Source organism: Anoplophora glabripennis, unplaced genomic scaffold (genome assembly GCF_000390285.2).
Source record: "Anoplophora glabripennis isolate ALB-LARVAE unplaced genomic scaffold, Agla_2.0 scaffold724, whole genome shotgun sequence".
NCBI lineage: Eukaryota > Metazoa > Arthropoda > Insecta > Coleoptera > Cerambycidae > Anoplophora > Anoplophora glabripennis.
In genome coordinates, this window is record NW_019416800.1 from 93,026 (window position 1) to 109,766 (window position 16,741).

Sequence of the window (16,741 nt, forward strand, 5' to 3'; positions counted from 1 at the left end):
GACTAAGCAAGTAAATGTTATAAGAATATTTACATGTGGAATTATATATAAAAAAGTTAGTATTTTCGTAGATTTCAGTACCTAAAACCTTGATGGTTTGATCGTTTTTTGCACCTGTTTATTCGTTTTACTGCTGCGTCTTTGAAAATACTCAGGTGGCATGACATAACATTCCTGTTATTTGATAAGCTTTAGATTATTCAGTTATTAAATGTTTGAAATTATTTGTCTTTGCGGAAAACATTATTTAAAGAATATGGGGCCCTTAATTTAATTTTTTTCAAAATTAATTTTCACCTATGGGTGTAAAAAGCCTAAAAAATCCTGAATTACAAGTGTCTACGATGAAAATTGCACTAATTATTAACAATTGAAAAAAACGGCCATTTTCGACCATTTTTGAGCTCTTGCGCATAAACAAATTATCCGAATTTAATCGGACTTGTTTCATTTTAAAGGTTTATTTAATACCTACCTTTTTTGTATAAACCTCTTTTCGCTATGAATAACAGTTTTTTTACGCGAGTTAAAAAACCACTTTTCCATAACTTTGACCATTGTTTAAATAAAGTTTCTCAACTAGTCTCGAGTTGGTTTTTTGATATTTTATTTATAACACATTTCCGAACAATATTTCGCAGAAAAACTTCTAATAGTATTTTTTTCCAAAAACAGGCTGTTCCATGTCTATAATGACTGGACTACTAGTTTTCATTGTAAATATCAAAGTCACTGTGTGATCATTTACATTATATATTGGCTTTGTTTTTGTAAAAAGACACGTTATTTCACAAGTGATTGAGTTATGGATTACTATTTATACAAAAAAATACGTTAAAATATGTATTTTTACATAGATAGAATATCTTCTTACGACGACTATAGTGATATAAAGCTACGTTTACACTTGGCAAGTTTACTGGCGGAAAGTACTTGCCACTACTAAACTTGCTTGTTGTTTTGTGTTTACATATTTGCAAGTTTATTTGGAAAGTGTTAAAAAGAAAATGGCTCCAAGTGCCGTAGTGCCTGCTGCTGTTAAAGTTGTTGCAAGTGAAATTGTCAATATTTCTGTTTTAACTTTATATTCCACAATATTTCATATTGTTCGTTGTTGTTGTGTTCAAAAATGAAATTATCTGATTTCCATCCCACACATGTCTACACATGACAAGTTTAGTGGCCGCAAGTACTTTCCTACAGTAAACTTGCCAAGTGTAGAAGTAGCTTAAGATTTGATGGGTGCGTCTCTAATAGTAAGGGGGATGGGTGCAGGGGATAGTAAAGATAAATAATCGTAAGGTATAAGTAATCCAAATATGCAGGGTGTTCCGTCTAAAAAGAAAACAAAAGTCTATTAATTTTGACATACTTGCGATATTCGTTTGTTTAATCTTGATAATAAGTTCCTAAACATTAATACAACTCTCTTATTTAACAATGTTTTTCTATTTTACAAAATGAATATGTTGTAAAACGTGCGGAAACGAACATATCAAAATATAATATTATATATCTTTACATATTTAAAAGAGCACTTCATTACAATTACAGTAATTTAAGTTTTGAATTATCTGTCTCTTGCATTGAGAGCCAAAAAAATCGATATTATGTATACGAGACAATCATTTGACCACTTCTCTCTTTCTATCAGAAACTAAGCCTTCAAACCTGATGTCCTTAATAACCATAAAAATATGTTCTACCCAAATATCTAAAAATATGTAGGTTGTACCATTTAAAAACAAAAAAAAAACAAAAGTTTGACCTTTCCGGTGTTCATTTCTTTGATATGATATAAAATTCTGGAGCTTCAGAAAAATGCATACAACTATTAGATTTAAAATTTAATAAATTTCGGCTGTAGGTCCAATGCAAAATATAGAGAAACACATATTTTAAATATCACTTTCAATAATTGATAAAACAGAAATGCAAATGGTTCGATTTACGACTGTCCCAATTTAAGGGATCAGTTCTTAACTCAGATTGAATAATTTTTCTAAACGATTTACTTTTATACTAGCCCAATATTTTCACTACAAACAAGTTCAAATTCGGTATTTTTCAATAAGGGGCCTTTTCTATATAGATTTTTTTTTTCTTAAAATATATTAAAGAATCACTTAATATTTCATACAAGACGGTTTTAGTATGCAATACTGATGATTTTGTTCATTTACTTTTTAACACACCTATTTTCTAATACAGCTATGATATTTACAAATACCATGCAGGGTGTAACAGTGACGTTGCCTCCTACGGAATTCTTCAAATATTGGAAATGAAACGGTTGTGATTGAAAAAATTGATGTCAAAGAATTGATGTAAAATAATGAATTATAAAAACCTAGTGCCAATAGGAGTTATTTTTATGAAACTAGTTTTGTCTAACCAAAAACCTTAACACTGAAAAGACAGACAAATAAAAACTACTACCAGGAGAAGAAGAAGACATTACACTTGAAGTTCCACTAGATAATTATCAATCAGACGAATAGTTTTCCACAATTACTCATAATTCACACCGCTTTCATCAAGTGCACTACCTCACAGGTGCCATGGAAACGTGTGCAATGTGCATATTAAGGATAACACAACTTTTTCAACTTTTTGAATCGCTATATCTCAGAAATGGTGATTCTTAGGAAAAAAGTGTAAGAACAATTTTTACAGATAATTGCATGATGCACAATTTTTGTCAGACCTATTTTTTTGATAAAACTTATCGTTTAGCTGAAAAATGCAAAAACCCCATATTTGCGAACTTTGACTTTGAATAAATTTTTTTGCAAATGTGGGATCGATTGGGACTTTTCACATTTCATTTATAATGGTGTTCCCAACATTCGTACCAATTTTCATCTTTATGCGAATAATTGTAAGCTTACCCCCATTTTTTGAACTACTTTGACCGGGTTAATGATTAACAAAGTGTTTCACATCCAGCATTAGACAATTGGACAAATTTCACTCGAGTCCTAAAATGTCCATATCAACAACAAAACACACTTAACATAGAATGAGATGGAAGTGCAGGTACCTAGACTGCTAGAGTCAAATGAATGGTGTACCTGTGTAGTCTTTAGGAAACTTTTAAGTAAAAATGTTTTATTTGTCGCTGTTACACACTGCATTTTCCAAAAATGTGTAATTTTCTGAACATACTTACTTCTGACATGGCAAAACGCAAAGCCCGCAGCATTTTTCCATACCGGTAAGGTTCTTCTCCGCCTCCCTCATGTCGGTGTTGATTTGGTCCATACCATCCTCGATCCTGTCCAATTGTTCTGCACAAGACAAGACAACGCTTAATTTTTGCAAAACGCGCTTTTCGCAGGTTACACTAAAATATTAGTGTGCCGTGTATTCTGGTTCGTGTCAGAGTTATTACAAACTAGCATGCGCATGCTCTAGTCTACCGTACTCTCCACCAAAAAATCCCACAGACCAAGCGCACCAAAATTTTAAAACACATTTCAGGAATTGCTCCTTGATCTTAGAGATCCCACTTCTGCAACGCAGGTGTATCTGTAAGAATTTTCGATGGACCACTAATCCACTAGTATCATTAGAAGCTAACTATAGTCTTCATTGAAATCAATGTACATGCTACAGTTGACAATATATGTTTAAGAGAAGTTGGCATTAGCGCAGAATCAAGAGAATTGAGAGTGTGAAAAACACGTTTAAAGTTTGTGAGTAGAGTGTCAACTTACTTCGATAGTGTTAAATCCATCAATGTATTGTTGTCTTTGATTGAATCATGTATTTATTATCCATTAATATTTAAATTGGTATCTATTGTCGGTAAAGAAATTATTTGCACATAACACAAACACATCAAATAAATTACACTTATGTACTATAATTATAAGCAGCAAATTGTTTTATAAGGTTTCGTATTATACACAAATAATTTCAGTAGTATGAAAAATGAAGTGTTAGGGAAGGAAGAGAGGAAATTTTTTATTAGATACTATAGGTAGAACATTACAGCAACAAAATTAATAAAGCGTGATACATTTTAAAAACATTTGTTACTTTGGACTACAAGTTAGGCACATATAGATATTGAATTAGTAAAAAAGTTGTTGCTGTAATATACCACACTGCTGTTAATGTTTCTAAGGGCAGGTACTCAAAAATATGTATGGAAGAAAGTCCAGTATACATGAGTCTTTTGACTGATTTCTAAAACATAAGAGTATTTTCACAACTATGTATCATTTGTCAATATTTTAATTGTTGAGCGATGAGATTCTGCAATGGAGTAGTCATATAAAATATTTTTATACACTGAATCTTTTGTAGACTACTTTATGTAAATCCAACACAAAGTTGTAAAGTTTATACATAGTCCAAAAAGTATCAATTTTTTTAGTATCCTACAATTTCTATCGTCTTGTTTCGTCAGATATAACTTAAAATTTAGTTAAACTGACGCCTTGTAATTTTTTACATAGCTATCTGGTAGATGCTTTCTGGGAATTGACGATATAATAAATGAAAGATATGACCAAAAAAGTCTATTGTAAACGTAATTTATTAGAAAAAAATTCTATAATTCTATTCCCATAAGTAATGCTACATGGAGCAACAGCGGATTCTAACACTAAAATATTACGATTTAATTAAACTTACCTTAGTCCAAATGTCGATATTTAAAAAGATACAGTGTCAAAGTGAAAAAATGTGTTTTTAAATAAACTTTATAGAACTGCGGATATTGCACAAATTTTGGGAATCGGAGATTCTTTGAGGAGACAAATTCATATCAGACCATACTTTTGCTATTACTAATTAGATGGCGCCACTTGCACGGCGATACATTTTCTGTAACGACTGTCAATTTCAATTTCGAAACTTTAAAGGTGAATATCACGAGAATGGTTACTTGTAGCGACATTTGCAAAGTATCTTTTTTACGTAGACAAGAAACAAAATATCAGAGGCAGATATACCGAGGATCAAAAAGGTTAAAACATTTTAAAAACATCCAAAGTGCTGCAAGTGGCGCCCTCTAATAATTAACAGCAAAATTATCGGATTTAAATTCGTCGCCTTAAAGAACCTCCGGTACCCAAAATTTGGGCAATATCTGTAATTCTGTAAATAAATAATTAAAACAAATGTATCACTTTGACGCCCTGTAAGGTAAGTTTTGTTAAAATCGTAATATTTTAGAGTGTAGAATCCGCTGGTGCTCCTTGTATGTACTTATGGGACACCATGTATAATATCAGATAATTAATTGAATTCTCAATATGTCTAATAATCCATATATGATTTAATTTTCTTAAACAGAACATTAAACAACTTATAATGCTAAAATATACTGCAGAAATATGTACATAAAATGAAAAATATAACAATTGTTTATTGTTTAAAAATATAATAAAATGTGTATATTCCTTATCTGGGTGATAATAACAATTAAAATAAATTATTCTCATTATAAATAAAGTAATTACCTACATACTTTAATCAGTGCAAATAGAAGTGTACCAGCAAATAAATCAAGGTGACAAAATATCAAGTGACATTATACCATTACTCCATTACAAAAACTCCAGAGTGTGTACAATCATAACATCAGAAATAACGTCAAATATCTTATTGCATATTTACAAGTTTTACCTTACTTTAAGAACCACAACATTCATCTTCAAACATATTTTTTATTAATCCATTCTATAATCTATTTTATCTTCAGAACCTTATTATTTGCAATTACAGAAACAAAAATGACACATACTGGTGGAATTACCGAAATCAGTTTTACCAAAAGACTTTTTATCCGAGCAATCTACAGATTCTGATTATACAGTTTTCGTAACAATAAAAAAAAACTTTAATCAAAGCATTCATTAAGTAGAACTTTAACAAAGTAATAATAAATTGAAAATGATACGAGTATCTACGTACAACACACAGCAAGTTTTAATCATTTATTGAATATATAAAACTTAATTAAATAATTAACTAAACGCAGATTGTATTTTTATCAAAACATTATTATTTAAATAATCATCTACAGTTACGCCTACTCTTATCCACCATGAAGTATGTGTTTAAAAAGTTACCTCATTGAAGCATCCTATATTAAAAGCTAAATATTAAAACAAACAAAAAATTATAAGCAATTCTAGTATGGTTCGTGTAAATCGGTGTCAACAAATCAGCGACAACAAAAACAAAAGCAAATTATGTTCGAGTCGAGTTTATGATTTTAGTGGAATTTAGTGTTTTTAATGGAATTGTAGACTGCCCGGACTGTTGTCACATTTGTTTTTTGGTCCATTACAGATTTTGGTTATCAAATTAGAAGGAAAATATGTATATTAGTGTTAAGTTGGATCCTAAGGGTGAACTAAATCAACGAAAATGGCGGGTGATTTGATATTCGGTAATTATTCCCCAGGAATCACTTTTAAAATGAAAAAAATACTATTCTCAAAAGGTAGATCTACTTTTCATAGTTATAAAATTGTCCTTGTATTTATGTAAAAATTATACTGAAAATATGTTGAAAAATCATAAACGTTTAGTATAAGTATGTTTAAGGGTATGATCATATGGAAACTATTTTGTGGGTATTCATTGTTCAATGTTTGATCTCATCCTTTGAGAATATCGTGTATTTTTCATTTTAAAGCCGTGACCTTTGAACAGAAAAATCAAAATAGGCACGAGGTGCTTTTCAATTCAGTTCAACTTTTCCGTACCGTCGCATTATTATAAATGAAAAAGTAACATCGACAAAATATCTCGCACCAATTCTGATTTTTACATTATCCCCATCACAGCAAGTCCTGGGACTTACCATTTAAATATATGTACAAGGTATCCAGATGTAACTAACACCACGAAAATATAAAAAGCTACAAGATTCTGTTCAAAATAAGGAAGGCTTACCTAGCGATTTTTTTATCAAGAATATAACTAACCAATATCTGGGTATAAATTAACATTATTTAGAATTATCTAAAAAATTATAAAAAGTATATAATACAGGGTGTATCACAACAATGTATCAAAGGTTAAGATGTATTTTTCTTTGTCAAAAAAGAACATTTTCATATATAAGCATGTACCGATAAAATGTTCGTTTTTGAAACATGAAAATTTTAAAAAAATCATTAAAACGAAATTTTCTGTGCACACAATAATAAAATAGCATTGATTATGAAAAAAAAAAAAGTCAATTCAAACTAGTAGCATGGATGTAGGGTATTCTGGTTACATTTTCATTTTTTCATTCATAGCACAACATTAGAAAATATACATTTGTCACTATACCTAATTGAAATATAAGTTTAAATTAGTACGAAAATAGTTTCTTAATATTTTTTGCACAACTTTTTAAAGATAATACGTTTAGATAAATTTAGAATTATTTAAAAAATTTTACAAAAGATTTCAGTTTATTTCAGATATTAAGGTACCTAATCTAAATAAATTTAAAAAAATTCTAAAAATCCAATCAAATAATGTCAAACAATGTATAGTTTGATGATGATATTGCGAAAAACAACTATAGAACTGATATTCTAATTAAAAGGTCTCCCAAAAGAAACGCAGAATTTCGTATGATGAAAAAAGATTTTATTAATTAAAAAGCAGTCCTCCGCGACTCATTTGGCATACTTGATTTAAAGAAAATTCTGTATCACGCTTCCGCATACTTGCGGCTGAATTTCGTTGATAATTTTCTAGAATGTAAGAGGGGCAAGCTAATTTTTGCAGGAGTACCTTCACTACAACTCGCATAATAAAAGTGTAGATCCCTAGACCTGGACGAGGTCCGAAACATTTTCAAATGTTTAAAAAATATAAAAAATACCTATTTTATCTGAGTTTTTTACTTATATCTTGGAACCTATGCATTTTGGAAGAATATTGAAGAGGAAAAATAGTTTTAGAATTGAATTTTGCACAATATACTGTAAGTTAAAAATGTTTAAATTTATTACCGATGTTGCCAAATAGCAATAATTGATGAAAAAAAGGCAAAGTAATAAAGTTTTTTGGATATTTTTTTTTAATATTTTAATTGCTCCGAGGGCATTCTAATGTTGGTAAAAAAACTTTGGAGTATAATAAAACAACACACCAATTTTCATTAAAATCGGTTCTATAGTTTTCGCAAAATTATTTTATGAAAAAAATTTTGAAAAAAAATTTTCGAATACTCAAAATGTTGCACAGCCTCAAATAAAGCATCTAGATACTTGAAAATTTTTTCACATAGAAAAGACCACTCAGCCTTTCAAATGGTTTTTGAAAAATTGGAATCGGTTGATTAGGACGGCCACAGCAAATTTTTAAAGTTAACACTGTTTTTTTTTTAATTTTTACACAATTAGATTACATTTGTCAATTTACAATTTAGTTTCTTTCAAAAATTATAAAACTTTTTTCCTCTTCAATATTCTTCCAAAATGCAGGTTTCAAGATATAAGTAAAAAAACTCACGATAAAATAAGTATTTTTTTTACATTTTTTAAAAATTTTTGCAATTTTGAAAATGTTCCGGACCTCGCCCAGATCTAGGGATCTACAGTTTTATTAGGTGGGTTGTACTGAAGGTAATCCAGAAAAAATTAGCTTCCCACTCATATCCACCTCAAAACAGATCCGCCCTGGTCTAGTTTTCCTTGTTCACATTACCACTAAGATGGAAATATGTCTCGTCGTTAAAGATGGTTTTCTTAGCAAAATCACCATCCACGTATTGATTCTCCAACATCCAATATCCGGCGCATTAAATGTTCGTCTGGTTTCAATTACTAGCTTAACTGAATCTTGAATGGATGCAGATGCAGAAATGTTTAATTGCAGTGACTGATCCTGTTTTTTTTTATTATCTTCAATCAAACCTATTTGTACAAATTTGTCAACTAATCTTTCCAGTTGTTTCATTCGCTGCCTTCCTTCTACCGAAAATTCCACATAACTTGTGCACAGTCTCAGCTACACACTCTCCGTACTTGTAATGAATTTTCACAATCTTCACTCGCTCGTTCATCGTGCGCACTCCATTTTGTCTAACCGCAACGTATTTACTACTACATGTGACTGCACAACACTGCCAACTGTTCCGAATGAAAATGGCGCACAATTCAAATCCTGCGTTACTTTTGGGGTATTCTCTATTATTAATTGAAAACCTTGACATATTGAAATTAAACAATGTAATAGTTCAAAGAAATATATTTTATTCTTGTTCTAACATCACCTTTGACAAAGATCAACTATTGTCACGATAGACGCATGTTAAGTATTTCTGCATTTTGAGCATTGCTTTTCCATATGGCCTCCTTTTAAATAGAATTCATAAATATTAATTAATAGAACTAAATTTTATAGAAAACGGAAAACTCTTAGAAAAAAAAATAAAATTAAAAAAAGTGTTAGACAATATTAGATTTGTCTCTTATCTAACCAAAAATCATTTTTATTAAATTTCCTTTTTAAAGATATTTAATTCATTATTACCTTTTGTGCTTTTACTTTATTTTAGTAAGGTTTTAAGCTAATTCAAATTAACTCAAATGTCTTTGATACCAAAAATTTAGGCACTGATAGGATTTTTTTATTTATTTGAATCAGTTTAATACATACATTGAAAAAACAATGTAAAAGTACAAGAACTTAAAATTTACAAAATTTGTTTAAAATGTTCAATCATTCAGAACTTTTTTTTTTGAAAAACTTGACACTCTGTAACAGGCACGTCGTTCTCCTGCGTGAACAATATATTTTTCTACCCCATATAAAAATGATCGAATGAGAAGAATTTACTCGTTTAAAAAGTTTTCTTATACAAATATCAATGATAGAATATTTTCTCATCGGGACCAAAAATATATAACCTTGAAACAAATACGCAAGATTTGAATATAATTTAGGGAACTTGTAACTCCTTATATTCTGTAATGATGAGAGTGCACATCCGTACGACCAGGTACTGATTACAAGGTATTACACAAGAAATATAAATGCTTACCGCCCTGTTCATCCAGCATGACCAGGGTCTTCATACCAACTTCGTGGCTCTACAAACATCAAAAAGGTTAGCCTGGCACCAATTTACACCCCTCACCAATTCTAAGGCCACTATAAGGTACCTTCCCCAAGTCCAATATGTATAAGAGAGAGGTATAGACAACCTAGTTAGTTCACCAAACCAAAACGCTGTCATAGTTAAGTGAAAATCGGAAAAAATTCAAACGGAATATGTTAATACGAGTAGTCATGTTGTAATCCATGTTTCTTAGAACATGTACTGAGTACGTTGTATGTTTTATAAGACTGTAAAACACACTGTCAAAAAATCTACAGAATATATATAGGTACAGTGTACGGTATAGCTTTCATTTTTCTATGGTTTTCAGTAAGTGCAGTGTTAAAAAAGTGCAAAAAGTAAATTACTCTTGAAGAAATTAAATCAAATTCAATTAGCAAAATAAAAAAAAAAAACAAGTAGTAAGCAATGAAAGACTGTGCAATGAAACAAAAAATTTTCATTTTAAATAAAACCTTCAGAGTGACGTCCTGATTAAACGTAATCAAAATTACCTGCTGCATCGAAATGCATCTTATTTACATTTTACAAACAAAAAAGTAAGGTGCGATAAATTAATCAGGTGCAAATTTATAAAATTGTACCCTAGTTTCAGAAAAATGCTTGGAAGTTATTATACACAGCAAATTCCTGAAAGGAAAAATTTCAGTAGCATCCCAAGCAATTCGTTTACCAATTATTGTACAAAATAACATGTACCCATACCACCGCGGTTCCAACTCATTTAGGAAAATTAACAAACCGTATGCGTAAATATGCAATAAAACAAAGACTACAACAATGTAAGAATTAAACAGCTCCCAGCAACACCAACCATCGAGTTAAGTCCTTTTTAAGTTCATTAAGCTTACCGCCTTGATGATGGAGCATTTCCAAAGTCGTGGTTCCCGCATCGGTACTCTACAACAGCAGAGTGCTGATTGCAACTCACACAACAGAAACAACATAAAGAAACAACATGTAGCATCACTACAGTGATATGTACAACTCAGGCACCAACTGTACTAAATATGGATACGATCAAGTAGCTAACAGCAGGTAATCTAACTGAACAATTGTAGTAAAATATCTAAAATATCTAAAATATCTATCTAAGTATCTAACTTGATGGACTATAAAGTTCGATATTTTGAAAACGGTTAAGTTTAAGTACATGTTGTGCTATATGAATTTTGTTTAGAATTTCGAGAATTAAAATATGGAATAACGTACAGGGTCTTCCATTAAAAAAACCAACATTGTTTCTCTATCACTTTTTGACTGATCCTGTGTACTTAATTATTCTTTATTGTAATAGATTAAAAAAACCTAAAATGTCTTATGATTTTTCAAAGCTATCTTAGTTTAGGCGATAATCGATGTTTCCATACATAACAGCGACCCTGTATATACCTATTTTACAATGTGGAACAGCCAAATGGAATAAATTCAGTATATCAATTTTTGTAAATATTTATAAAAAATCTCGAAACGGGTCGATTTTGGATTCTGAAATGACATCCATCAATGTAAAAATTTCATACCAATTTTTTCCCAATTTCGACTGACAGTTGCAACCCCTAAATTTTTAATTGGAAAGTAAGGGTTTGTGATACCCCATCTGAAAGGTATTTTCATTCTCTATTCAAAAATGCTATGGTTACAATATTTATTGCAAAAATTAGCAGTAAAAAAATAAATTCATCAACTTGACGAAATTCACTACAGCAAACTAAAATGAGACTTAATTTCAACGAAGATGTTCAAAATTAGTTCCTTGAACGTCTTGGCCGCATCCTAATAGAAAATAAAAATGTCTTTTAACGTTTTCCAAAATCTGAAGCGTGACTGACCTAATAGCAACCATTATTTTTCTTCTCAAGTCAGATATATCGCGTGGCTTAGTTTTGTATATCATACTTTTCACATATCCGAATAAAAAGAAATCTAAGGGTGTAAGATCAGGAGAACGTGCTGGACATTCTGCGATTCTCGCCTCCATATCAACCGATTTGGAAATGTTAAGTCGAGGTATTGCCGGACATTGATTTGGTAATGTGCTCCATTCTGCTGGAAGCCTATCACATCGGCTGAAACTTGTGAAACTTTGCCAAATTGCCATCGATGAAAAAGGAACCAATGCCATGGTCTCCAATTATCCCCGCCCGAACATTAACCTTTTCAGGATTTTGGGTATGTAATTATTTCACCCAGTGAGGATTTTCATTAGCTCAGTAGCGACAATTTTGACGGTTAACATGACCGCGAAGAGTAAAAGTGGACTCGTCAGAAAACAGAAACTTTTCTAGTTGGATAACATTGTTATCTAACGCATTTTATTTTCTTTTAACACGCGAATAACCGAGGAATGGGAAACATTCAATGCTGAAGCTGCTTGTCGACTTGAACTATGTGGGTTTTCTTCAAACTCAAGTTGTACATTTAATTTGGTACTGTTACTCATTATACTGGAAGCGTGTTTTTTTTATCTGCCGTTTTTTCAATTTCGCTAATAGTACCTTGGGATATAGGTGGCAAATCAGCAAATTTTTCTTGAAATAGGCGAGCAACTTCGGTCTGTGATTCTATCTCCGTAACCAACTATATGTACCTATAATTGTTATTTTATGCATTTCTGTTAAATAAACCATGTTTAGGAATTGCAGTTAACAAAACTCAAACAGTACGCAAAATACTGACAACTATTTATTGTCAATTAAATAAAACAGCAAGTAGCTAGTGTTTTCAAAAAAATTGGCTATGAAAAATTTTGATGTTTTTATATCTTCCTTGTAGTTGAGAATGTTGAAAAAGAACACTGAAATAGTTTTTTATGTTTTTGTTTGTTGTAACGAATTTCGTCAAACAGGGCGTTAATTTTTGCAATAAATATTAAAACCATAGTATTTTTTAATTTTGAATGAAAATACTTTTCAAATGAGGTATCACAAGCCCCTACTTCCCATTTAAAAATTTAGGGGTTTTATTTAGGGGGGATTTACTGCCACTCGAATTTGGGGATGAAATTTTTACGTTGCAGGATGTCATTTCAGAATTCACAATCGACGTATCTCGGGATTATTGTACAATAATTGAGTTACTGAATTTATTCCATTTGGCTGTTCCACACTGTATAGGTATTTATAAGTATACTTTTACTTTGAGAGCTATTAAAAAAATTCAAATCAAGTCACAAAATGTTCCTAATATTCCCATCTAGTGAAACCAACATCATTATATGCTAGAAAGTAATTTCGAAGACAAGCCATTAATGATTTTGAAAGACAACTACTCCGCGAACGAAGGCTCCGTCCTGCACTAAATTAAATCCGCGATATCTAGTGAAAATATTAAATGTCACCCATTTCAATTAACAATTATCTAAAAAGATAAAGATAAATATATCCAAACATTATTAATGAAAAAAAAACATACATTTACGTATATATAATTTAACAATTTAAATAATATAAACTTTTTCTTTGATTTTTTTTTGTCTTTCTCTTTAAATAATTATTACTCACTGCTATGGATGAAATATAACATATTTACTAGGTTGCTTTAGTCCACCGAGTAGTGGTTTCCTACATATCGTTAATAGCTTGTCTTTTGAATTGTTTTTTATCATGTCATTTTGATGTCGACGAGTATATGTATGACTTCATTAGACGAAAGCTTTAGGAAAATGTAAAAGTACAAATGTAATAATAACATAAAACGAAGAATGTGTATGGTGTACTAAGAACCTGAACTCCCTTGTAACTTCTTTATTAATAAGTTAATAATTTCCTTTAAGCAATTTTTTGTCGAACAAGAAGTTGTATATTGAGTTAGGAATATTTTTATTTAAAAGACCAGTATCTAACACAATATATTTTTCATTCTCGCCAACTTTTATTTTAACATTTTTTGTGAACCTCAAATAGTAACAAACCTATTCTATACTAATGAACCACCACTTTCACATTATCTGTTTTATTTGCTGACTACCACCGCTAGAATAATTAAAACTGGACTTGCTATGAATGAAATGAATAATTTTAGTAAATTAATTAAATATAATTTTAACAAATGACTATGTAGTTGAATTGTTTCTTATATTACCACAGAAATAAGATCTACTTAATACATTTCCAATTAAACAATTCTGTGTATCTACAGATAGATAGATACATCAAATTAAAAAATTAAACGAAACTGTAATGAAAATACGTACAATTTTATTTTTAAATCGATTGTTTCTTACATATTTAAGAAATATTTATTGTAATTGCACCTAAACGCATTTAAAATTTACATAAAAAGGTGCGTCTCCATATTTTGTTCCAGTTTGGTGCCGGTGATAACAAAATATAAACAAGTAGGTGACATGAAGCAGAAAATACGGTGCTTGTAGTAATTATTATATACAGTACAGGTCAGAGAAAATCTTCAATGGGACATTAACACTGAACAACAAAAGCTCGAGACCATACTAAGCAAAGCATCTGGCATGCAGTATAATAGTGTTTAAATGCTAGTGTTAGACTGCAAAATGTTTATTGTTTATATAAATATAATAATGTCACTTACAAGTATCTGGAAAATATTATTATACAGTTAACAGTCAGAAAATGGGCGGGATGCATATATATGTAGATGAAGTTGTAAAACCACATTCAAATCATTTATTAAAGTACCTTTTTATTACTCATGACGGATAAGTCCTATATTTTCGCATGATTTTTAGGTCGGTAACTAGCTGCAGCGACTATAACAAGAATTGTTATAGTCACTGCTAGCTGTTACTTCGTTCGTGCGCTCAACTCCGCCTCTCGTGGGCAATGGACAACTTACCGCACTTACTGCACAATATACTTACTATTGTGGATACACATGATCGCAAATGACCCATTTTTAAGCATTACGTAAAGAACGCCACCAAAACGAACAATGGACTAGCATTCTTCCCACTGTGCTATTGGGAATACGTGCAGCATGGAATGAAGACATTCAAGCTACCGCGGCCGAGATGGTGTACGGACAACATCTACGCCTACCCGGTGAATTTCTTCGTTCCCGCAGGACAAACGAAGAGCTCAGTACCGAAGCGAATTTTGTTAAGGACCTCAGACGTCATATGGAAAGCTTACGTCCAGCCGCAGTTAAACGCCATGGCAACAAGACGGCATTCGTTTTTAAAGACTTGGCAACAGCGACACATGTTTTTGTGCGTGCGGACGGCGTTAAAACTCAACTACAGAACCCATATGATGGTCCGTTTACAGTGATCAAACGCGACGACAAAACATTCACGGTGCTACTGCGTGGTCGCGAAGTTAAAGTGTCCATAGACAGAGTCAAACCGGCGTATTGTTTGAATGATGCGACAGCTACCAGGGACGAGGACAATAGCCTTCCATCAACTTCTGTCCCATTATCCGTGCCAACCACACCCAAGGTAATTACCACTAGGTCCGGTAGAAGGGTCTGTTTCCCTGACCGGCTGCAAATTCCGTGATAACATCCATACTGGCAGGGGGGTGTGTGGGTACACATGTTCGCAAGTGACCCATTTTTAAACACAACGTCAAGAGCGCCAGCAGGACGCCGCCGGACGAACCAGCGTTCTAAGAATGGTCTACTGGAGCTGGCGACCAGACGCGTACCCATATACCTACGACCGACTCCACACACAGGGACTCTCCAACAAACAGTCACCCCGTCAACACGTCTTTTTCTATACAACTGAGTTTTCAATAAGATACTTTAGTATTACCGTTGAGAGAGCGTTTTATTCTTGCTGTACAGCGAAAACAACCCTCACTATTATTAAATAGTACCATAGTACCTTTATTAAATCATTGATTCATGCTGTGAAAGGTTATGCTGCTAGAGATTTTGCTAATTTGGGATAATCTTTTCGATATTATAGCGGAAGACATCGACTTTAAATCATTTTCTGGGGCTCAATTTATGCTAATCAAATTGTAACTTTGAAAAGAGTACATCATAGGTTTATGAAATCAGCCGTTCTTACTAGATGATACATATGCCCCTCAGGGTTTTCGGCAGATTTTATTAAGTGAACGTTTCAATATTCATGTCCTTTCTAAAGGACTGTTTTCTAAATTATGTTTATATAAAAGGCTCTCCTTATTATTTTGGACTGGACATATGTTTTAAATAACATTCAAATCAAATAACATCCTTGTAGCATCATACTGTTGTATTAGCTTATCTCCAAGTACAGTGAAGTAGAAAATAATATCGACATTTTCTGTTGTTCGACTCACAGCATAAAAAATGGATTATTTAAATAGCCATGCCTGCCTCATATTGTTTATTAATTTTTTGTCTTGTTGTTTATATTTGTGTTATTTGTAAGTTTGTATGTTTTTTCCTCTATTTTTTATATCTAATTCCTTTCTCACTTTTTTGTTATATCTTAATAATAGACTTAACTTAAGTACATGTTATTGGGCATCGCCTGACGGATGTTTATTTTTTGAATAAATTTAAATTAAATTAAATATTTGGTTGGTTGAATTAATCTTACTGGTTATCTTGCCTGTGGTTTAGCATAAATAATATCTGTAGACTATACAATGCGTTCATGATGAAAGGAACAAAATGTTTAAAATTCAGGAAATTATTTTGTGGAAAAACGCTGGGACACGTCGATTAGTATTT

At 31.5% G+C, this 16,741-nt stretch overlaps 1 protein-coding gene across 4 annotated transcripts in view; it reads right to left on the reverse strand.

Annotated features, from left to right (window-relative positions):
- The window catches only part of LOC108913421 (synaptosomal-associated protein 25), a 56,002-nt gene that overhangs the window by 12,691 nt on the left and 26,570 nt on the right, over positions 1–16,741 (reverse strand). For 3 of the 4 annotated variants that reach the window (XM_018718971.1, XM_018718968.1, XM_018718969.1), the window contains exons 4-5: positions 10,013–10,061; positions 3,173–3,290 (exon numbers count right to left, since the gene is read on the reverse strand). In XM_018718971.1, the coding sequence (XP_018574487.1) occupies positions 3,173–3,290; positions 10,013–10,061 (167 nt within the window). Of the gene's footprint in view, positions 1–3,172; positions 3,291–10,012; positions 10,062–10,941; positions 10,991–16,741 lie in introns of all 4 variants that reach the window. The other variant, XM_018718970.1, reaches the window with a different exon arrangement.